At 39.2% G+C, this 24,585-nt stretch overlaps 1 protein-coding gene, 1 long non-coding RNA gene and 1 other non-coding gene across 3 annotated transcripts; 1 reads left to right on the forward strand and 2 right to left on the reverse strand.

Annotated features, from left to right (window-relative positions):
* Positions 1 to 9,501: 9,501 nt before the first annotated feature.
* COX7C (cytochrome c oxidase subunit 7C) lies at positions 9,502 to 11,754 on the reverse strand. The gene is made up of 3 exons (XM_008530456.2): positions 11,556 to 11,754; positions 10,459 to 10,602; positions 9,502 to 9,611 (listed from the first exon to the last, which is right to left on the reverse strand). The coding sequence occupies exons 1-2, from the start codon at positions 11,628 to 11,630 to the stop codon at positions 10,486 to 10,488; spliced, it is 192 nt and encodes a 63-aa protein (XP_008528678.1). The 5' UTR covers positions 11,631 to 11,754; the 3' UTR covers positions 9,502 to 9,611; positions 10,459 to 10,485.
* Positions 9,719 to 9,780, reverse strand: LOC139075451 (small nucleolar RNA Z39). Its single transcript, XR_011525813.1, has one exon. It is a non-coding gene; the product is annotated as a small nucleolar RNA Z39 (small nucleolar RNA).
* A 2,277-nt stretch (positions 11,755 to 14,031) lies between the features above and the next one.
* Positions 14,032 to 23,980, forward strand: LOC139075165 (uncharacterized). Its single transcript, XR_011525299.1, has 3 exons — positions 14,032 to 14,277; positions 19,131 to 19,315; positions 23,669 to 23,980. It is a non-coding gene; the product is annotated as an uncharacterized lncRNA (long non-coding RNA).
* The last annotated feature ends 605 nt before the right edge of the window (positions 23,981 to 24,585 follow it).

Here is a 24,585-nt window from a genome sequence, read left to right on the forward strand (position 1 = left end):
TGCTCCACGTCCCCATGTTCCCTCATCTGAATGCTGCCATATGCTTCTCCCTTGCCTCCTGCTTCCACCCTTGCTCCCTTCTGTCTGTTCTCAATGCTGCAGCCATAGTGAACCTTTGAAAATGTAAGTCAGATTGTGTCACTCCTCTCCTCCAAACCTTCCAGTGACTTCCCTCCTCATCCAGAGTAAAAGCCAAGGTTGTTACAGGGGGTGCTCTCCCTGACTCCCCCTTTCCCGCCCCATGCCCTCTCTCTAACTAGGCTCTCTCACTGCTGTGCTCCAACCACTCTGATCTTTCTGCTATCCTTAAACACAACAGGCAAAACTCCTACCTTAGGAATACTCTGCCCTGAGATGTCTCAAGTTTTTGCTAAATAGTAACTTCTCAGTGAGGCCTACATTGACCACTCTATTTAAAAGTACAGCTTACCCCTCCCTACCCCATCCATTATCCCTCCTTCCCATTCCTATTTTTCCCATAGCACTCCAACTTCTAGGGTACTATATAATTTGCTTATTATGCTTATTGTGTATTCTCTCTTTCCCCCTTTAGGATGTAAACTTAACAAAGGCGGGGGTTTGCTGTTTTGTTCACTGATGTGTATCAAGCTCCTGGAACAGTGCAGTAAACCTAGTAGGTACTCAATAAATACTTGTTAAATGAATGAATGAATAGGTACTTATGCCGTAGTGGATTAAATTCAATAGTTTAATAGTGCTCCTATATTCTTGCCTAGATACCTCTCAACTTTCCTATTGAGAAATGCCATCAGTCCTCCTCATATCATCTCACGTCATCATTCCCTCCCATATGATACATGGGAGTCCTTTCCCATATATCAGTCCTCCCCATATTCTCTCCTCAAGAAATGGACATAAAAAGACACGATGTAACAAAAGTTTTTGAAAGATTAGAATGAGCTATATTTTTAGCTTCATTAATATGCTTGCTTGCTTTGAGACCTAGGGCCCTGGGCCACCAACACGTTGATAGCTTTATTGGAAGCATTTTAGCTAATCCTTTGCAGAACCCACTGCTAATAGAACCTCCTGAAGAGATTAAGCCTCTTTGGAAGTACTAAACACACACACACAATCAGGAACAATAGGCAATTTTAAGATCAAGCGAGTGAAGCAGGATCAGCAACAGCACTAAGAGGTGACAAAATATCCTGAGATTTAAATAATGTTTCCATCTCATTAACACATTAACTGCTTAGTTAACTACATATGACATGTAGAGGAAAAAAGAACTACTACTGCTTCCTTGCACTGTGGTGAAGCATACATTAGATAATGTGTGAGGGTCCCAAAATTCAGCACTTATTTCTCAGTAAACATTAGTTGGTTTTGAATATTAAAACCAGGTACACTGCACTTTATAGTTTAGTATCAAAATTGTTCCATGTTTCTAAATTTTATTTTTTCTGACTATGACAAGCAAAGAACACTTTTTATATTAATTTAATCTCTCCAGTGAAGTTTCCTCCTGAGAAGGTATGTGCAGATTATTGTGTCTATATCAATATACTGTCATTCTCACTTATAACCCATTCTTCTATGATTTTGGTTACCCCACACAAATAAAATGACAAAATTGAATGTTTAAACCTGATATCTCGTCTCTGGACCCATGCAGTCTTTTTCTCAGTGCAGACCCCTCATGAAACGTAGCCTGAAATGGAATAGTTTGTCTCTACCATATCCTAAGGGTAATTACAATCTTTCATTAAGTTTCAGGCCATAGTCTCCCTCCTCCAGCAGACTCTCAATGTACTCATATAAAAAATCCATTAATTCTCTTATTCACTCTCTTGAAATGACTGTGATATACAAATGTGTGTGTGTGCATGTATACACAAAGATTAAAAGGTTAAAAGGCTGAAGTATCTGCCTAAATTATCCTTGAGGGTAATTCAGAGATTGACGTGAATACATATATATTTCTGTGACAAATATATATATATGTGTATATACATTTCACAGACATTAAATGAAAACTTTAACAAATGTGGCCGACAATTGTTTCTAAATCAGCCAACGCTTGCTGCTATTCTTTTTTAACAATCATTTTTATTTCTCATAGGTTACATTTTAACAGCTGAATCTAGCCTTTTTAATTCCTCCGAACATGCTATTTTAGTTTGTTGCTTGGGAAGTTTTTCACATTTGCAAGCTGATGACTGATTTGACTCCAGGGTACTGAGGTTCACAGTTTTGTCTTAATGAAGACTCCTTTTAACAATGTGATATTTTCAAGACTATCATCATTACTTACAAACTAAACAAAAAAGGTTGTCATAACAACCAGAGCTTAGTGGCTTAGTGTTCCAGATTTTCAGATTTAATTTTTATACCTAAGTAATATCATTTCTCTGCATTGCTTTAAACCACCTGTAAAATAAATGAAATGTTTACCTTGAGCATTAAAGAGGAATGCTTAAGGAATTTGCTGGAAATAAACATATCTGTGCAATTCACATGTGTGTTATATCTATAATATATACGTAAATACATGCTCTATATCTGTATGACCCCTTTCTTCTCTACATATCTATGACCTCAAATTCTGTCCATCCCTCAAGACCCAAACTCCACAAAATTGTCTCAGATACCCTAGGTTCCCTGCTCCCCCATACTCTCATAGCCCTTTTTGAGCCTCTTTTCCAGCATTACCCTATCCTAGTTTGTATTCAATTTATGTGTGTAATCATCTGTCTTTATCCCGGGTTTCTGCACTCCTAAAAGATGGGAAATATCACCTTCCTTCTCTTAGTGTTTCTCACAGAGACCACCACAGCACCCTATAAAACATAGGACTTAGACCCTGAGCAAAGTGAATATATGTCTTTGTCAAACAACTCCTTGGGCAGGCATGTAGAGTTCTGCTTTGATTGAGTACTGACATCCTCTGTACATATGCAGATAGGGCTGCCTTTGACTTGAGTTCAACATTCATCTTATTAAATATTAAAATGAGCTCTCTGTAGAGTACTGCCTCTTACTGTCACTTGATTAACTGCACTATAAAGTTATTTTATAATGCCAGGGAAAGTGTTAAGTATTCAAGACATCAAAAGACTACCATAGGTCTTAGAATGTAGAGGCCTTAAGATTTTAAGACCAGAATTAAATTAACTGTAGAGATAGAGAAGCCAAAATACTATTCACATTGGCTGTCTTCTTGAGGAATTTTCTGTTCTCATTTCTTTTTCAAGTCACAATGGAAAGATCCAGTTTTTGCATTTTGCACATGTACACAATATAACAGAATTGCAAAAGAATCTAATAAAGTGCACAGATATAAGAAACCCATTATGGAAACAAGACCATTAGGGGCAATGGGAAGCACTATCTTCTCGCATTTCATTTTCAAATATCTCTTATACTGAATATTCTACCCTTCCATTTTTTCACCCTGACTGAACACTCCTATTTCCACTCTCAGATTACTTCTTCCTGGTTATTCTTTCCCAGTTTCTCTTCTTATAGGCCATGAGGCAGGTAGTCGCAAATTAATATTGCTCATCACCACATCCTCAGAATTGTGAAGGGCTGTAGCCACGATCAATCCTAGACCTTAATTTGTCACATCAACCACCCCTCCCCACCACAACCTTTCCTCTTTGCCACACATATCTACCTAGTCTCATCTCAGAGTACTCAATTAAGCTAAGGGCCTCTTCATAATTCCTCAAGTATTGCTTACTTATTCTCATATTTTCAATTTTGTTCATACTCTTCTGTATACTTGGAATGCTCTTCAATTTAACTCTCTTCCACAAACACTGAGTGTTTACTGTTTACCAGAGACAGGGTTAGTTACTGGATACTACACAAAAATGTAAATATGCAGCAGCAGCCTTTAAGGATACTTCTTTTAATCTTTGTCAATTCCTTTTTATCTTTTCTCTACATGCTACTTGATACTTGGTGTTTTATGGAGGCTTCATTACATAGGCATGATTGATTAAATCATTGGACATTGGTGAGTGATTCAACCTCTAGCCCCACTCCCCTCCCTGGAAATCGGGGTGAGACTCAAAGTCCAAACTCTGCTCAAGGTTGGTTCCCCTGGCAACCAGTCCCCATCCTTAGTGCTTTCCAAAACACCTTCATTAACACAGACCTAGCTGTGGTGGAAAGGGGCTTGTTATGAATAACAAGACACCCATTTCACCTTTATGACTGAAGCATTTTCAGAACTGAAGATGAGGAGACCAAATCTAACAAAAGATGCTCCCATTGCTCTTAGCTATCACTCAGGAAATTCCAAGGGTTTGGGGAGCTGTGAGCCAAGAACGGTGGATGAAGATCAAATATATATAAGAAATATGTTTCTTATAAATCACAATATTGCACTTAGTTCCATTAAAGACATAGTTATCAGACAATTTGCTTTCCCTACTGATCAGTAAGGTTTTTTGGCGGACATGTGAGGAAATTTAGATTTAGGCGTCTTAGTTCCTTCGGGCTGCTATAACAGAATTCCATAGACTAGGTGGCTTCTAAACAACAGAAATTTATTTCTCACAGTTTTGGAGGCTGGGAGGTCCAAGATAAAGGTCTTGGCAGATTCAGCGTCTGGTGAGGGCCCACTTCTTGGTTTATAAATGGCTGTCTTCTCACTGTGTCCTCAAATGGCAAGGGGCCGGGGAGTGAGGGAGTTCTTAGAGGTCTCTTTTATAAGGGCACTAATCCTATTCACGAGGGCTCCAATATCATCATCTAATCACTCCCACAGGCCCCACCTGCAAATACCATCATATTGGGGATTAGATTTCAACATATGAATGCGGGGGGGGGGGGGGAACAAACATTTGGTCTATAGCAGAAAGTTCCCTTTTTTTCTATAACTTGCAAATATTTAGAATTCCCTTTCTAAAATCCAGACAATTTTTAGACAATGCATATTAAATCTCATAATGGCAAACACTGCAAGCCAGACTCTTGCTGTAAACTCATCCTACTGTGTGTATCACCAAGTATTTTTGGTACTGTAATTGACAGCAGTGTCCCCAAAAGCTCAGACTGTTAGGAAAAATTCTCTAAAAAATTAGAGAATTTCAGATTATTTTGTTATTATTTTTAACTGGTAATAAAATAATAATACTCAGGTTAAACAGTTTCAGTTCTGTTACACTGAGTGTACACAATCCACTTAATTGCTGGTGTGGGAATATCCATAGCCTTCCAAACAGGTATATATATGGAGGAAAGGAACTCCATGAGTGGTCCAGTAGCTGAAAGTGGAAATCACGAGCACTGAACCAGCAGAATTGCTATCTTCTAGGTCAAAAATGTGAAATATTGGTAATTTCATATGGTTCAACTTATATACCATCTGGGCAAAGTGTGACTGATTTTGGTAGTTAGCATGAGAATTTGAGCATGAATAGAGATTTCACACTATGTAGTTTATAGATACAATAGAATTGCATTAAGCAAAGCTCTCAGAACACAATATATGGGGAGTTTTGTTGATATTAATTTGAGGACATTGGGGTTAAGAGGTAAGTCTGATAAATGTATCAATATATATTTAACTGAAGATCTCCTGTTACTAGGCATCAGGAGAAAATTTCCTAGAATGGCTCTTCATATACTTGGAAATGCTACTAAACCAAATTAGTATTCATCCTACCTTCGTTTATCTAAATTTATCTGTTGAAAAGCCTAATATTTACCAAGAATGGCACTAAGTTTTGGAATCCAACAAAGAAAACACACAAAACTTATTCTAAAGGATATAGAACTCTATTAAAATCTTAAGTAAGTATTCAATATCGGGATACCTGCCTTTCGTCAGATCTGGGAAAAGTGGGAGGGGGCGTTTTTCTGGCTGGGTATTGTCAAGTCTGTATGGGATGCCTGGAACTGTAGCAGCCATTTTATGACGAAGCAGCAAATAACTTAGGAGCAATAGTCTGAGTAAGATAGAAGGCCCTTAAATTCATTGAGGTCTATCTTTTATGTAAAACAACACATTCCCAGATCTTAAACCAGTCCCTCTCAAAATGCCAGCCTGAAACCAGATCAACAGCGAATGCTGGAATATAAATCCCAATCATGGAAGTTTGTCCACAAAGACTATCAGGTAGACTAAACAGTGCGGTCAGTGACATGGCTGTTACGTTTTGGCACAAACTCCTAATCTCATTGAGTCTGCAACTGGATTATTTCAATACACATTTGGTTGAAGAATCCAACTCAGCAAGAGATCTGGGAAAAATTCATTTTTATTCAGAAATATGGAAACATACACCATTTTGGTACATACACTAGGCCTGGGGTTTGCTCTTTTTAGGTAATTTTATCCTTCTTTGCTTCAATGCAATAATCCATTCAATAAATGCTCACTGACCACTCACTAAATTATACATGCAGGATATATGAATAAATCAAAAGCCTCCTTGGTCTCAGAAATATCACAAGCACCTCTGGGAGCTGGGTAAGGCAATCAGGAATTACAGTCCATGCTGAGGTAATTACAAAGCTGTTTACAGGTGTCGGGAGACTTATGTGTAGCGGGTTTGGAAAATGGAGGGGAATGGGGAGGGGAAAGCTGTACAGAAAAGGAGCCACCTGACTTAAGACTTGGAGGTGGCACATAAAGCCGGAGCCGAGTGGCCAGGGCGAGGGTGAAACTGTAGAGAACTGACTGAATGCCATGCTAAGGAGCTGGAATTTTACTGAAGGTGACAGATTATATGATCAGACTTGCATTTTAGTACCCTGACTCCAGGCATTTTTGGATATGGTAAGGTTGAAGTACTCGCTGGACCTTTGGTAAGAACTGTTGCTAAATTGAAAACACTATCTGTAACTGCAGAATGGCCCTGGGATTAATTTGAACAATTTACACAATGCCCATTTTAGTTCCTGCATCTCACTTATTTTTCAATTTTCAATCTTCACAACTACCCTTAGGTACCAATACAAAGAAACTGAGGCAGAGACAGTACCTTGTTGAAGCTGATTAAGTGGTCAAGCCTGGCTCTGAATTCAAGTCTTGAGCCCATATTCCCACTCATTTTCTACTGCCTCTGTAGCAAAACATGGGACATTTTCTTTTTTCCCTTCAGGGTGGCCAAAGCTCAATTATGGAAGCAATAGTGGCTTCTCTTGAAAATGAATCCTGGGTTCTGGGCCCCTGCCAAAACCCCTCTTCAGCTATTCCAGGGTCAGAGAAGCATCTGCATAAGGTACACTCGTCTTGGCCAGCTTAGTTTCACATTGGCACGTATGGCTCCATCCAGTATAACTTTTTCCCAAGACAATGTGGATTTTTATGGGAACCTTGTGGTTTTAAGCGTTGGCTTGACTTTTAAATAACTAGTGTAGGGAGAAGAAAGAAAATAAACCACTATAATTACTAAATTAGTATTCCGTGCTTTTTAAAAACTCAAGGCAACACCTGAAAATATTACACTGGGATCACGTACTTCTGAAGTTGTGATGGTTAATTTTATGTGTCAATTTCCCTGGGCCAGGGTGTCCAAACAGTTGGTGAAACATTACTGTAGATATTTCTGTGAAGGTGTTTTTTGGAGGAGATTAACATTTAAACCAATGGAGTTTCAGTAAAGCTCATTATTCTTCATGTGGGTGGGCCCCATCAAACTAGTTGAAGGCCCTAATAGAAAAAGACCAACCTTCCCTGGAAGAGGAAATTCTGTCAGCAGACAAGTCCGGACTGGAACCGCAACTCTTCTTGGTTCTGCCGCCTTCAGCACTACCCCATCAGATTTTGGACCTGTCAAACCTCCACAATCCCATGAGCCAATTCCTTAAAATAAATCTCCGCAAACACATCCTGCTGATTGTTTCTCTGGAGAACCCCAATACAGAAACTAAACTTGTCTGGCCTCCACCACTCAATAAACTTACATTCTAAGAGCCAGCCTATTGAAGCTTTTTATGGGGATGGGACAATCCATGCTCTTCCCCCAAAACAGGAAAGGGAGGTGTTGTCTCATTCTTGTATAACCCTCAAATACTTTAGCTCAAGAAGACAAATTTAATAAATCAAATATTTTCTACCTAGACTCTGCTGTCCAATACCAAGTTATTCTTGACGTATTGTAAATCAGAAATTATTACTCATCTAGGAATTGCCAGAAATTAAAATGTTTTTATATAGCTCATTGAATCCCAAGGCAATACAAAGGAAGCTCTATCCCCATCTCCTCCAAGAAAACTGAGACAGTTAAATTTGTAATTTAATGGCAGAGATTTGAACCAAGAACTCAAAATCATTTTATGAACCCTAAACTCTTAGTCTTGCTTCTACTGTTCCCAAAAGGAAGCCTTAATGTTCCATAGAAAAACTCTCTAAACAAAGGATGAATCTGATTCGACAATGACACCCGAATATAGGGAATAGCTGGACGAAGACATATAGATTAAATTGCATTCGTATTGAAGTAGTTGTCAGGTGGTTACTGAAGAGTCTAAAGATAGGCTCTACTGCACAGAGAAAAATTAAAAAAACTTAAGGTCTCAGCAAACTAGTAGTTTAACACTAGGGGCATAAGGAAACTTAATGTTATGGTGAGGACTGACCTAGGCAGCTGTTTGGTTCCAGGGAGGGATGTCGAACCACCCAGAACAATTTTTCAAGAATCCAGAAATACAGACTTTTATGTGAATATTCTGGTTCTTAGATATTGATTTAAAAACAGTACAGCACCCTCTCTCACCAAAAGTCTGGGGCCAAACAGACCACCAGTTTACCACCTGTTTTCCAATATTCTTCTAACACTAACTGTATTCCAAAAATGACCAAACTGGGATTAAAATATTCAGTAGCTACTCAGTTTTTCCCTGCCCTAATACAAAACCCTAGAAACTAAGTCATTCTATTTTAAGTGGCAAGAGGCATTTCACTACTCATAATGTAGATTTCACTCACTGATACAATTACTAATTAGAGCCAATCTCTTAACCTATTTCTACTAGTCAAAGCTCCACAATAAATTGGGAATATTTCCTACATTCCACCCTACATGCTATTACATTTCATTTCGAATATTCTACTTTTATTCAGTCTAAACAAGACATAGTAGTCATTAGCAAATTTATCAAAGCAAAAATTTCAGATTTAGCTTACAGGTCTAGAGGAAAATAAATGAAGCTCTTCAACTTCAATCTGTATATACTATTGGTTTTCCTCATGATTAACTAATTATCATTCATGGAGAAAAACGATTTTACTCCTTCAAAGTAAAGGGGAAGACTAAAAGTATACTTTTTTCCTCCCTTAAAAGAAAAAACGATTACAGGACAACCAAAATCACATTTGCATTTCTCTTTTGTAACACATTACCAACTAGGTCCTGATTTACGAATGAAAAACTAAACAAAATCTCAGAATATAAAACCAAGAAACAAGCTAAACTGCATACATAATTTGATCAAGAAACTAACACTGGAATATTACCCTGACAAAAAAGAAAGCACATGCTCAATGATCACATTCCATATTTCAGAGGAGAGGCATTGAGGATTCATGCAGTAAGTTTATTTACAAACATATTTAGTATGCTGAGTTCAAGAGTTTGATTCATTTTTCACAGAGACTGCACCTCTTAAAATGCTTCTCTTCATATCTGTGAATAAAAACACAAAAAATTAATGGTATTAAAAACATCCCATTCACTTAACAGAAATCACGTAGTTTCATTAAGGTACTGTCTGTCCATCAATTTATGACTGGTACATCAGAAAGCGTTTACAGTATCATGACTTAGTCATACTGATTTGCTTCATCACATGCACCAGAATCTTTCCGGATTAACGGCTTGGAAAAATCATTTCCCTTCTAAACCATAACAAAGTCTTTCTTTTCCAAAGTATACTTCGGAATTTATTCCGATCAACCCACAGCTTTCTACAGTGTTGCTTTGAGAAAAATTCTGATTATCATTGAGCTAAATAAGTCTTTTCTACTCAGGCAGGGAATCAGCTCAGCTCCCAGGATACAAGACTCCTGTGGGCACATGCTAACATGTATCGCCCTAAAGATAGACTAACATTAATCAGTCTACTAGAACTTTACCTGGTTAAGAGTGTGAGCTCTGGAACAAGACTGGGTAAAAATCCTGGTCCACCATCACTAGCTATGGGACATTGGGCAACTTAACGTCTTTGTGTCTCAGACCAGGTTTAATATCATCCACTTCACAGGCTTGTGAGGGAACCACGTGAGATTAGTAATGTAAAGAGTGCCTGACAAACAGTAGTACTCAATCAACACTGGCTTTCAGGCAAAGAAACATTTGTTTATAGGTCTATCAACCTATCTCCACCAACATCACATCTACACTTAACTTTAGGAATTAGCCCAACACACAAAAATGTATTTATGTTGGGGGGGAGGGGGCGGCGGTGCAGGGGCAAGAAGGGAGGAAGAAAGGGAAAGCATAGCTTTGGGAAGATTAGAAATCCATTAATTACCTGTTTCATGGATTAACTAAAACATCCTTATTTCTTAAGCAGTTGGTGTCTTACTATAAAGAAAGGTGCAGCAAATCCAGATCCAAAGTACAGAGTCATCACAGCTAGTAACCGCCACTTGTTTTCCACTGAAAATGGCACATTCTGTTAGGAAAAAAACAGAACGAGCCACAAAAACAGAACTTCAAGTCATCTGATTTTACAGATCAAAAATAAGTACACAAAGAATGCTAAATAATTCTTTTACATAATTAGGTTATATATGCCACACATCATAGCACCTTTTTAAACACTATTACCTTTCAAATCCTATGACCTTCATCAGACATAAAATTAGAAGGTAAAACATATCTAGTTTTACCGAGCACCAAGCAGAGGTCTTAAGGACTCAGGTGTAAAATAGAAATTTTAGAAATTTAGAAAATCGAAAAAATGGACTCTCCAAAGCAGTTATTTTAGATACAGAAAGCATGTTCTAGTTCACTATTCGTTAGAAACTAGCCGCCTACTACAGGCGCGCGGCAACGTTAACTGCACCAGAGTTGCACTTGTGCAGAACCAAGCAGCCCGACCCTGTGCCTCATAACCAGGCCTCGCGTGACCTCCGAGGGTGTTACTGCGGACCACCCTATTGACGGCATTTATACTTGAGGCTAAACCCAACCTCAACCAAGGAGGGTTAATACTTCTAGTTTAGTCAACCGGTTAGGTAAGACTGGACCCACAACCACAGGCCCTCATATCCTCATTAGTTTCCCCTGACCTTCACTCCGAGTCGGGTGACCTCTAGCTCGGCGTGAAGCCGCAATACCTGCAGCCATGCTCTCCAGGGCCTTCCTGAGCCTGGAGGGCGGCGGAAGGAAGAGCGAGGGCGAGGCAAGGCCTCCGGTTCTACCTAGTCAACCTTTCCGCGGGGACGGCGCGCAGCCCGGGGCCTGAGCTGCCCCCGTTCCCCGGCGGCAGGGGAGTGCTCGGCGGCGTCCCTGCTCACACTCGCCGCTTACCACCTCCCTCTCCACGGCCCGCCGCGGCCTCGGAGCTGAGCGAGCCGCACCAAGTGGCCCTTCCCCTCCAAAGCCGGGCCCTGACACACTAACCTTCCCTGGGCCCTCCTCATAGTGGCTCCTACGGACCACAGAAGTTGTGAACCTCCGGATGCTGTGTCCCAACATAACGCGGTCGGAAGCTCTGCGACAGGCGCAGAGACCAAAGGCAGAAGAAATGGCGGCACCAGCCCAAACCCTCCTTTTCTCACGACCTTGTTCCCGGGAGTGCAAGAACCGAAAGGGAAGATGGGAAATGGGACAGAGCTCTCGGAAAACGCGACAAAGCAGCTGCCTCCGAGGATTGTGGGAATTGTAGTTCAGAACATAGCGGCAGCTTGTAGGCGCTGAAGGATTGTGGGAACTGTAGTCTGACGCCACGCTTCTGGAGGACCACACCAACGTCGTTTCTTACTAACAGTGATTCATTCAGGCTTGAATTCTTGTCAGGATTCTTGGGGCCCGTATGCAGAACGGTTTTGCTGAATTCAGTGAAGCAGTCTCACCACGTGTGCTCTAGTTATGGAACAGGAAGATCAACCTCTCCCTTTTCTTTTTTTGTAACTATATTCCAGTTGCCTGCGATTTGGCAGTAACTTTGCGAGCGCTGAGAGAGATGTCTGCTGTGATCTTATCTGAGGAGATGAAGCGTAAACACAAGTAACCAAACAATATGCGGGACAAAGCGTGTCAGAGAGAAAACTGAGCTGAAGTGCTAAGGGAGGAATTCCTGAAGATAGAGGGAACTGAACAGAATTAGAGACAGAAGGCAGAGAAAACTCAAGGCCAGTCTGAGTGCGGCATGTTCAGAGCGTGGAAAAGACAAGCAGCCTCTGATATCTGGCGCTAGCCTGGACCAGGAATTGGTGTTCTCCTGCTGAATGTAAACATTTTCACAGAACATCAACATCAGACAAAATTACCCTGTGTCAGTGATGGATCAAGAAAAGAGTAAGATCACTCTATTATCATATCTGAACATAGCCAAAACATGAACATTGTCCGATTCACAAAAATGACCAAACACCGTCGTATCCAGTCTAATATGATGACTTCTGCTCCTTTACCAGTTACAACCTTAACCTTGGACTAGTCTTTCTTCCTCCTAAGTAAGAGAGCCAAAGTCAAACTGAGACAGACATCTCGGTGGGCTTGGTGCAGCCCTACGTTAAATAAGTCTGTACATAAAGGAAGCCATGTCTACCTGAAGTCGGCCACACCTTCTGTGACATGGAGCAAGTCAGAGGCTCGTGCATGCCTGCTACAACCCGCTGGGCAGAGGGGCCACAAACTGAACGCAGCTCCAGAACCAATTAGCCAACTGATCACATGCCCCGAGGTCCAATCCCCAGCTGCAGGGACCACTTCCCCCGTCCAGAACCCCTGAAAGAAACCCCCTTGACTCAGCTCAAGACTGCTCTGGCTGGTTTCCAAGACAGCCCAGGCTCTCTACAGCCTATCCCTTTCCCTTTCCTAAGTCTTGCTTAAGTGCTTAATAAAAGTAGTTTGTACTTTATTCTGTGTCTCTCACTTGAATTCTTTCCGGAGGATGCCCAAGGACCCACTTTCACAGTCCTGGGGCTCTGGCTAGGGTACCTGGCCTGGTAACAAAATAAACCCAAATCCTGTAATAAGCCCTAACACCCTGCTGAGATGCCCAGGGTTCCTCATGGTATTTGGTTTCCCTTACAGCAACGGGTAAGAGACCCAGCTTGTTCAATTATAGGTGTGTTCCTGGTGGTCTTTGACTAGTGGGCATTGGGAAGAAACCAGTGATTAAGGAAGCTGGGAGATTGTGAAGGGCCCTGCTAACCTAAGTTTTATATTATTTATCTTGTGTTCCTGGTGGTCTTTGCCTAGTGGGCATTGGGAAGAAACCAGTGATTAAGGAAGCTGGGAGATTGTGAAGGGCCCTGCTAACCTAAGTTTTATATTATTTATCTTTGGGGAGTGCTTCAGATGGCTCATTTATACAGCAGTAGTAAACAAAGTTGAATAAGACCTAGGTCTTGCTTTGAAAACTGGGTATAAAATGTATTCTTTAATCTTTCTTTAACTTTTGAAAGAGAAAGGCCATGTTTACCCCTGACCAAAAAAAACCTTTAAAAATATTGTTTTATTTCTACAAGTAACTTCTGATTGATAGAGAGGTGTGTAATACATTATAACTGGTGTTCTCCACCTAATAGATAGAGGATATATGATACTTGATTTTTTTAAAAGTCCCACTCAGTGCCTTTACGTATTAAAGGATTCAGGTTTAACTATAATTGGGAAACATTTTCACATTTAATATTTCTGGATTCTCCTTTTCAGTCTAATGTAAGTCATATCACCTGTATATTTGGTTCATTGTTACTTCTAATTCACTTTAATTGAGTCTCCTCTGTGTATCTGGCTTTCAGCCAACTCCAAAGGGAATCCAGGAGAGATTCTAGCATATGACTTCAGAATTGTCTGCCTCCTCATGGGCCCCGTGGCAAATTAAAGATAGCTGCAAGTTATTTTTATCAAGAGGTGGGGTTTATGCCTTCTCTCCCTGAATCTGAGTGGACTCTGACTATTTTGACCAAGAGAATTTGGCAAAAGTGATGCTGTGGCAGTGTCTTGCCCAGACTTATGATAGTGGGGGCTTCCATTCCTGTCTTTTGGAACACTTGCCCCTGGAAGTCTGAGCCTTCATGTAAGAAGTTTGGCTACTCTGCTGGAGAGGCCTCCTGGAGAGTACCCAAGAATCTACCAAAAGGAGGTGGAGGTTGGCTCACGCATCAGGCATGTGAGTGAAGCTATCTTGGACCCTCCAGCCCAGTCTAGCTGCCTGCTGAATATCACTGAGTGACCCAGGTCAATGCTGTGTAGAGCTGGTGCAGAAGGGAGAGGGGCAGGTGACTGGCTTATTAGGGATGGGGGTTGTGGGGCTTTTATTAGGCAAGGGTTGGGGAGGAGTGCCTTTCACAGCATGTAGAGGTGAGGCTGTGCTTACACCTGCTCTGTCAGGTAGCATGCTACTACATGTGACACACGTATCATTAGCATGCTATCTTTCCACCCCTGGGTGTGATTTTTACTATGGTAATGGGGCTAGGGTCACCTTCAGTGGACTCCTGGGTGCTAGGGCACATGAGTAACCCTGGGAAAGTCCAGAGGCTGCGGAATGTGGGTCTTGGTGGCCTCTATCTGATTCTCCTAGCTTGACAATTGGTTAGGAGCCTTATCTTGTTAGGCCAGGGGCTTTGCAGATGTCCCTGTCTCCTTAGGCTTGTTCCTGTCTCAGATTCAGTATGATACTCTTTTTTCTATAAAATGAATTTTAAGAGAAACAAGACATTTCACAAATTGCTACAAAATAGAAAACATCTTTAGGGACATGAGGTTTACTCCAAAGTTGTATTTTAAAAATAAAATCCAATTATTTTAAGTAGCAAGTAGAGTGTATATCATAGAGTGAGCAACGTACTTTCTAGACCCACATGAGTCTTTGGAGACTGAAATTACATTATATAGAACAGTATATTCAAAAATTAAAGTACAATATTTGTCATTTCTCTCAACAGCTACTATATTAGATTTTTAAGAACTAGGTTAAAGTTTATTTAAAAATAAATCATGTAGAGAAGAAATTACGTTTCTATCCTACATTAAAAAACTCAAGTTAACAAGTTTCTTTCGTCTTAAGTTTTTAGAATTTTTTACTACTGTAGAGTTAAAGCCAGAACTCGGTGTTAATTTTTATTTGAAATTTTACATTTGTAGGGGATAAAAAACCTGGTTTCAGGAAAGGAGAAAATGTGATTCCACTGAGGCAAGCAGGGTTGGAAAATATTCTGCCAGCCTTCTGAGTGATTTAGTGATAACCAAATGGAAGAAAAGTTTTTGCAAAAAATACTTGATCAAACTGTATGTTTTACTCTTCTTCTTGCTTCATTACTTTTGAATACCATTTTTTCCTTAAAATATTTCATGTTTTTTATTCCAACTTTATTGCTTAATCCCTATGTAGGTTTAAGGATGTTTCACTATTTTGTAAAATTACTTCATAATATAATTATTTGTCACTGAGAATTGCCAAGTATAGGTAGATACATTTTTACAAGACGAATACGGAAACTAACATTTGTCACTTTGAAAATTGCAGATTCTAGTTATATTTATGTTCCATCTCCATGTTGACTTAACTTGCAATGATACTTGTTATCATTCCTTTGATCAGCTTTCTTTAAATTTACTGTGGTGTTTCCTGCTTGTTTCTATAACTGGAATACTAAATGATTAAATTGTTTCATTTATTTATTTTAGGGAAATGCGTAATTTAGTTGAGGAAGGGGATTTTGAAATGAATTTGATTCATCATTATAAACAGAAATCCTTTTTTGTTAGAGTAGAAGTAAGAAAAACATAGGAGCTATTTGAGAGTAAAACCAACTTTCTTGCATTACATATGATGATTGTATAGAATTATGCAAATAAGGGCTATCTGGAAATGTTGATTTACAACCAGGCCCATTATTGGTGATCAATGCGTGTAAGCTGCTGCTGCTGTTTCTACCATTTAGGTGAGTCTGCAGGAATCCAATCAAAAGCACTCTGTTCCTCTAGACAATGGGCTGGCAACTACATGGTTAATACAGTCCATCAAGATTTGTTTGTTTATGCTGTAACAGTTTTCCTATTTGGCTTTTCAGTTTGGACTTATAATTAAGAAAAATAGGATTTACTCGAGAATAACATTTATGCACTTTGCATAAATTATTACTGAATTCACCAAACAGTTCTTTTAAACATTTCAGCTAATTATAACATTATTACACAAAGCGGGTTAGGTTTTATTTCCACTTCTCCCCACATCCCTCAATTAAGCTGGACCCTCACTGAACAGCATTTAAAACTGTATCGTTGCCCTTGAATTGTGCTCAGCATTTTCTTACCACTTGGTACTAAGGGACTTTATAAATAACAGACTTATGAAACTCATTGCTGGGTTTACTGTGAAGATTGTTTAGTTTTTTCTTTGAGGATGTGTTTCAATATATTTCACAGTGTCATTTTTATGAGGACCCATAGGAGAAATTTCTCTTTGGTGTTAGGTCTAGAATAAACATGCTTCTCCTGGGTAGCTGACTTGTTTTCGCCTTCTGAGTACTGTGAATAACAGACTTCCTTGTGAGTTCCTCCTTATACTGGTGCCTAGAAAGCTTAGAGCCAAAGCTTAGACCCACCTTCAGTGGAGACTGTGGATGTATTTTGTGTACTTTGCTCCTTGCTCCATCTTCTTTTCTAAATTTATTTACCTTTTCTTCCCTTTTCTCCCTAATCTTAAATTTATTTTATCTTCTTATATAGTATGTGTCTTTGTTCTGTACCTCAAGTGTTTTCTGGAACAATGTTATTGTGTAAATAAACTAATAAATCATAAATTCTTCTCACATAGAAAATTGTTGTCACAACTTGAATGAGATGTTCAGCATGTGATCTTCCACATGGTAATTCAAAGGCCATCGTCTTCTTGGGCCTCCACTCAGTCTTCTGGTTGACCCTGCCTGCCACTATACTAAGGATGAGAAAGGAGAGGTTCACATGGGATTGTTCAGGGCCCCGGTCAGTAGGTGGCATGCACTACTTGTGCCCACATTCTATTATCCAAACCAGTCACATGCTACCACCTAGATGCAGGGTGTCTGAGGAACTGAGATTTCTGTGTATCGAGAGGATATTGGAAATGGTTTGGTTGAACACATAGCATCGCCTACACAGAGACATTCTGATTTCTTTCTGGAATCTTATAGAGTGCTTATGCAAGAATTCAATATCCAGTGGTTATATATAATCTTAGGACTTTGCTACAATGGCTGCAAATCCTTGTAATTCTATAATTTCTTGCTCCTGCCCATTTTGCAAGAGTTGCACACTCCAGGTCATATACTACAGCCTGGAATCAGGCTGATGTGGTTCAAATCCAAGATCTACCCTAACTATTTAACTTTGGGCAAGTGGCATGACCTTTCCTCATCTTTCAAATAGGGACAATAATGTTCTCTATTTTATAGGGTTGTTAGAAGGACTAATTGAGATATTTGCTGCCTCAGTGTTCTATTAGCAAATGTCCTGGTGACAACCCTCTTTGGGGATCCCCCTCCATGTGTCAGTTTTTAACTAATTTTCTGTCTTTTCTAAGTATATTGGCCATTGAAATACTTAGATCTGAAAGATGAAAAAGGGTAATGCACTACTAGAATGCAAGCTCTCTGAGGGTGGGGAGTTTTGTTTTATCTGAGCACTTATTTATCTGTCCGAAGTATCCTCCATAAAGACACCCGCTGAATGTTTGCTGAAACCAATGAATGAATAATGTGGATGTTAGAATTTAAATGTAAATACTATGTTTTGAGTGTGAGATTATGATTTAATTTTTAAAATCCACTTTATTTGTGTGTTACATGCAATAAAACATATCTTTTTTTAGTGTACTGTTCAATGAGTTTGACAACTGTTTACATTCATTAACCAACACCACAATTAGGATTTACAACATTTCAATCACCCATGATTTACTTTTAGCAATATATTTTAAAAGGTTCAATTTACTAATTGCCTCTGCACACCCTAACCCTTGATGCCTGGATATTCTCAACTAAAGCCAAAACCGCTCCAGTCCTGTAAAAGTAGGCCCTATTGAAGAAGTTCTCAGCAGGGGACTATTTACATTATGGACCAGATAATTCTTTGCTGAGGATGATGTCTTGTGCATTACAGGATGCTTGGCTACATCTCTGGCATCTACCCACTACATGCCAGTAGCAATCCCCTTCCCAAGTTGTGACAAACAAATACGTCTCCAGACATTATCGAAAGTCCCCTGTGCTGGCAAAAATCATTCTGGGTTAAAACCACTGCCCTATGGCCATCTCTTCAGGGCAATGCAAGTCAACAGAACACACACTTGGTCTGAGCCAATGCTCCTGCCCTTGCTGAGATCCGTTGGCAGAATTGCTATGCCTCACCCTTCTCAGTAAGGGGGGCTCAACTGCCTTAGGATCCTGCAGTCTGCTGGCACACTGCCCACTCCTGTCTCTGCCATCAGTGTGTGCTGTCCACTGCCTGTAGTGTTGAACTTTCATAAGCTTCTATTGATCCTCCCCTCTGTTCCACACTGAATCCAGGGCAGATGGGAAGTGGTGTTAAATCTTGCTTTTGTTTTATTCCTACCCTGTGATTCTGTGTTCTCTGAGACCCACTCATTTGGAAGGTAATGAACCTATCCTTAGTTCTAGCTTAGAAATAGACTATCAGTTTTTAATTAAATGAACACATGTGCTTAGCATTGTATCCAGCAAGTACTGATGCTCAATACATAGTAGCTATTATTATTACTTCCATACAACTGTTTTTCTGTGCTGCTGCTATTTTCCCCTCTTTTCCTTGTGCTGGGATCACTTCTACTTTCATCGTACTTGCTGCACTTTCTCTGTACCATCACATTTTGTATTAAACCACACAATCTGTGCTCATGTATCACAAAGACACTTCTCAAACCACCCAGGCCACCAAGGCACCACTTACCCTCCTGGCCTCTTGGGTTGTTGATCACACATTTCTCAGCTTTTGATGTAAGATTTTTTTCTTTTAAATCAGTTCCTTAGGAAATCCCACCATTGTCTGATTGGGAAGGAATGGCTTTCCCGACTGGTGCGACTAGGAAGATCATCCTCTGAAGGAAAAAACCCAGACGTTCTGTCTCCAATAGATTCCCAGTATTCCCACCGTCCCAGCCTGTGGAGCTCCATGCTTGTACCTTGTGCACTTTCTGAATAACAAAGGTAAACAGAGCATTTGATTAAAAACATCCACTACACTTCATTACAGGTTAAGAAAATAATTTTTAGAAAAAGAATATAAACTTAAGATGTGAGAGAATGCCTCTCCTGCTGGATGAGGCAACCAGAATATTGTTCATTTATTGTGAGGAGGGGAACCCAAATCATGCAGGAGACCTTGAGTGTGGAAGACTATTAAAAAAGCGTGGATTGGGGGCCGGCCAGGTGGCACAGTGGTTAAGTTCTCATGTTCTGCTTCAGCGGCCCGGGGTTCGCTGGTTCGGATTCTGGGTGCAGACATGGCACCACTTGGCAAAAGCCATGCTGTGGTAGGCATCCCACATATAAAGTAGAGGAAGATGGCATGGATGTTAGCTCAGGGCCAGGTTTCCTCAGCAAAAAAGAGGAGGATTGGCAGCAGATGTCAGCTCAGGGCTAATCTTCCTCAAAAAAAAAAAAAAGTGTAGATTATTGTTATGATATTCTGCATTATTAACAGAAACATAGGATACTATGAACTTGGAAATGTTTATTGAAGTGGTTGTTGAGCGAGCCTTAACTCTGTGCTTTTGTAGCATGGCCATCAGCATAAACTTGGCTTTTGACACTGAATATCCAGGGATGCGAGATCCGAAATCCCTATTGCTTAACCTAGCACGTTACCTGGTACTTTCCAAAGCCTTGTCAGAAACTCGAAAGCTGACATTGGTTGTTTCTTTTTCCCCATTTCTCCTTGCATTCCTGCTGTAGAAATCCTATCCTGAGGGAAGGAAATGGCGGGAAAGGGTAGAGCTAACGGCAATTTATAGCGAATAAAAAACAGGTGATGATTAAAAGTGCTTCTCCCAGGGCACAGGTTTTTACTATCTGAAGTAAAGTAACTGATTTGAGTTATATCTGCCGCTGAGAGTAGTCTTGTGTATATACTGGGGAAGCAGACAAACCTGACTTCAGGGGAAAAAAAAATCCCAATACTATTCCTATCATTCTTTTTTTTAAAGATTGGCACCTGGGCTAACAACTGTTGCCAATCTTTTTTTTTTTCCTTTTTCTGCTTTATCTTCCCAACCCACCCCTGTACCCAGTTGTATATTTTAGTTGCAGGTCCTCCTAGTTGTGGGATGTGGGACGCTGCCTCAACGTGGCCTGACAAGTGGTTCCACGTCGCCCAGGATCCGAACCTTGGGCAGACGCAGCGGAGCGCACGAACCTCACCACTCCGCCACGGAGCCGGCCCCTATTCCTATCATTCTTAAGGAGAAAGTAAAACCTTTGATTCTAAAATTAGAGAGAAAGGCTTAGCTACATATTAAGAAGAGAAGTAAGAATTTGATTTAAATTCACAATCCTAGACTTTTCTAGCAGTCGTGATTACCTAGGGAGGGTGGGGCGATTGATACCTGGAAGCAGCGAGAGATTAGGGAGGGAGTGGTTAGCGCAACATGCAGGATGAAAAGAGAGAATACTTGCAGAGTTGCGTAATTTTGTTTAGGACAAGATTTTTTGCTTTCTCTCTGTCTCTCATATGAATTGTGGGAATTTGGTGGGAAATATACAGATCCAAAGTTAAAGTCACTTTACAACTTTAAATAACTTGGAATTCTAGGGAAAAAAGATGACAGGAACAGGTGTTAAAGATTAAGGATGCCAAATTTAAGTATATCAGGAAAATAATATGGTAGATTCCAAAGTCTGAATCATAAAGACCAAAGTCTGAGAAGGCGATTTGATAATGATAACAGAAAAAGTTCTCATTTCTTTCTCTCTCAGCTACCAAACTGGCTATCTTCTTTTTGAAAGCAATTCCCTCCATCCTCTGTACTTAACCTGACTCCTCTCAATGCTGCCATCATTGACAAGTTTTAAGGATAAGCTCTCCCACGAAGTTGTAATGGCACCACAGACTCAGTCTGTGTAAAACTGAATGTATTATGTTGGTGCAACTCCATCCCACACCACAAATCTACTCTTCCTCCAAATTTTCCCTTTTCATTGGTGTCATTTCCGTTTCTTGGTCATCCCAAATCAGAATCTGAGAATTGTCTTTGATTCCTTTTTCTCTCTTTTCAAAGGACTCACCACTTAATGGGGTAGGGTAGAAAGGAAAACTCACACTGATAGAGGAAAAAACAGCATAGAATGTTTTAAATAACTAGAAACAGGAGAGGTCTAGACACAAGCTGAATGCTCTTTTCCTCATCTGAGCACGCAGAGTTGCCACTGTTGCGGTGGGGACTATTTTAAGTGGGTATCTCAGGACAGACCATGGTTGGTTATTTTCTCTTGGTCCAAGTAGAAGGATAAAAGGAAAGTATTCTGCCTGCATTGCTCTAAGAAAGTTAGGAACTTTACACTTGCTTTTCTAGCTTCTGATTTCAAGATCCCACCTGGTTGTGTATGAAAACAGTACCTACATTAAACACAACTCAGTCTTTCGGTTTCTGAACTCTACTGCCGTTCCTACCACTCTGTGACTCTTCTCTTCTGCACATTCCTTTCTAGGATTCCAAGAATCACACTCTCTCTTTGAAAAAACAACAACAAAAAAAAGGCTTTTGTGAGACCTAAAATTAATACATTTTTAATATATAAATGGTTGACATTATATTGAAGTGTTAATGTTCTCTGAAGACTTTCCAAGTTAACAAGAATCAAAGCCTAAGTAAAAGGAATGATGCTTCTACAGACCATTTCAGACAACATGAAGACAAAGGTTCTTTGTGTCCGTTTTTGTTTAATCAAGAGAGACTGTTCTGAACAAAATTTAAAATATTCAGGTGGTTTCTGTGCCATGTAGGTATTATGAAGTTATGGAAGTTTTTAGATAATCAATTTATTTCCTTGGCATGGATACAACTATATAATCTACATATCATATTTTAAGTTACAATGATTTTTAAGTTATTTGAAATTAGCATCTTCAATAATAATGTTTTAACAACTTAGTTTCAATTCTCCCATATTGGTTAGAAACATGCTCAATTTGAAAATAGAAGAAAACATGATATATTTTAACTAAGTTTTAACAAAATTTCATTGTTTCTGGCAATATTAAATAGTTTTTATTCCTTTCAAATATGTTACCATGCAAATATAATTTTAAAGAGAAATTTAAGGCATCTAGGCTAAAATTTTACAATTTTAGCCCTTTACTAGTAATTCTATTTGTGAATGCACTACATAATGTTAGATTTAATGTTTAATTTAATGTCCTAACAGAAAGTGATTTTATTAATGTTCCAGTTAAGATTACAAATAATGTAAGGAAAATTTGAATATGCCAGAGAAAACAAATACAGAAAATTTATAATCAATTTTCCAGGAAAATGCTATCTCATATCTCTCAGAATATGTAATATATTAAGTTTTGGTTATAGAACACAAGATGACTTTAAGGAAATAATGGAATAATCTTCAAAGATCAAAAAGAGTAACCAAAGTGAAATATAGGATTTAGATTAAATCTTTTCCTCGTGAAATACCTAAATAACGGAAACAAAGAAACAGCTTTTGGCACAAGCGTTAATTCTCCATTTCACTTCACTTTGGTCCCTGTAGAAATAAGCATATTATGAATTTCTAAGATAAAATTTAAAAAAATCAACAAAAGTTAAATCTAAAAATTTATTTTGAAAGTGGAAGCAATCAAACAATAAAAAACAATTTTTCTTGAATAAGATATAATATTTTTGGTATTTCTTAATAACTAGCTAATTTTAAAATGGAAATACATAGGTTTCCAGCATTATCTGAAATTTCTTAACAGTGCATAGATTTTCTTTGAATAACAATTGGCTAAGAGACCAAAGCCACAGTTTCTAAGTTCATCGATTCTCAGTTGATAAGAAAAAATGATGGGCCAGCCTTGGTGGCCTAGTGATTAAGTTCAGCTTGCTCCTCTCTGGCTGATCCCGTTCCGTTCCCGGGGGGGGGGACCTACACCACTGCCTGTCAGTGGCCATGCTGTGGCAGCTCACATACAAAAAAAGAGGAAGACTGGCAGTGGATGTTAGCTCAGGGTGAATCTTTCTCAGCAAAAAAAAAGATGATGTTGCTTAAACTTGTTTTTTCCTCCTCAGGTTTTATAGGTAAAATCTGCAGTGTGTTTTGTGTACTTGACAATAAGGTGAGCTGACAAGTGCTTCAGTACTGAAACGAAAAGAACGGAGTATGAAATTTTATTATCCTATTCAGTGTGATATTCTGTTTATTTAAAACAAATATTTATTTCTTTAACTATGACATAAATTTTTTTTCAAAGGAAGAAATGGGTTAAATAATTAAAATATGAAGGGATTGTTAAAAAATTTCAAAAATTCTCTAACTTTAAGAAATAATTCCATTATATTATTACAGGTGCACTGGTTTTCGGCAGCACAGTGAGGACAGAAAGGTAATGGCAGTACTTCCTTTGAATTTATTCTTTTGCAGCCAGAAGGTAGAAGAGAATGTTCTGGAAGATGTTCAACATTTAATTACCTTAATTCTGATTCTTCCAAATGAATGTCAATACTTTTAACCAACTGAATTCAAATGCTTATTTGATATTGTGTAGTACACAGAACATGTCAGAAGTAATAAAAGATGTAAATGAAGGGAGGACAATGGCTAATATTTCCTTAGCATTCTCTTTCTCTTTTACTAACACATTAAAAAGTGCCCAGTCTGCTATGTCTGTGAATATTCTTGCCTATCTATGCATAAATGGTACCAGAAATCATAAAGAATGATGGATGTTTTTATTGAATTTTAATTATAACTGTGTGTAACTTTGAACTATAGAATAATTTAGAGAGATTAAGCAGAAAATTAACCAAAGTAAGAAAGCAGAACTTTTTTAATAGGAACGTGTTCTACCTGCTAGCAATGCAGATTTCAGTTCTTGTTGATCATTAAATTCTGTTTTCTAAGGATAAAAGAGATATAGATACAGAGATACAAGCTACAACCAAAAACAACTTTCAAACTTGTGAGACCCCTGGTTTACTCAGCCCAGTAGTCTGTCTCTGATAATGACAGTCCCTTTATGGGAGCACATGAATATGATTCTTAAAGATTGGGGTCTGCAGGGATTTCATAGATGAAACTTTATGGAGCACATCCAACTTTCACGAGCATAATGGAATCGTTGTTTACACCACTAAATTTGAGGAGGTCTTTTAACACAACAATACATCACTGGAACAGAATTTGGTACCTGGAAATGAGGTACTGCCGTTGTTTTGGGGATCAGGCAGCGGGCCGTCTTCCCGTGTGCCGCTGTTGTCACAGGG

Source organism: Equus przewalskii, chromosome 13 (genome assembly GCF_037783145.1).
Source record: "Equus przewalskii isolate Varuska chromosome 13, EquPr2, whole genome shotgun sequence".
In the NCBI taxonomy this organism is placed as follows: domain Eukaryota; kingdom Metazoa; phylum Chordata; class Mammalia; order Perissodactyla; family Equidae; genus Equus; species Equus przewalskii.

Coding starts and splice junctions, on each gene's coding strand:
- COX7C (XM_008530456.2), bottom strand. CDS start 11,630: ATGTTGGGACACAGCATCCGGAGGTTCACAACTTCTGTGGTCCGTAGG. Junction 10,603..11,555: donor ATGAGGAGGGCCCAGGGAAG/GTTAGTGTGTCA, acceptor TTTTCCTAACAG/AATGTGCCATTTTCAGTGGA.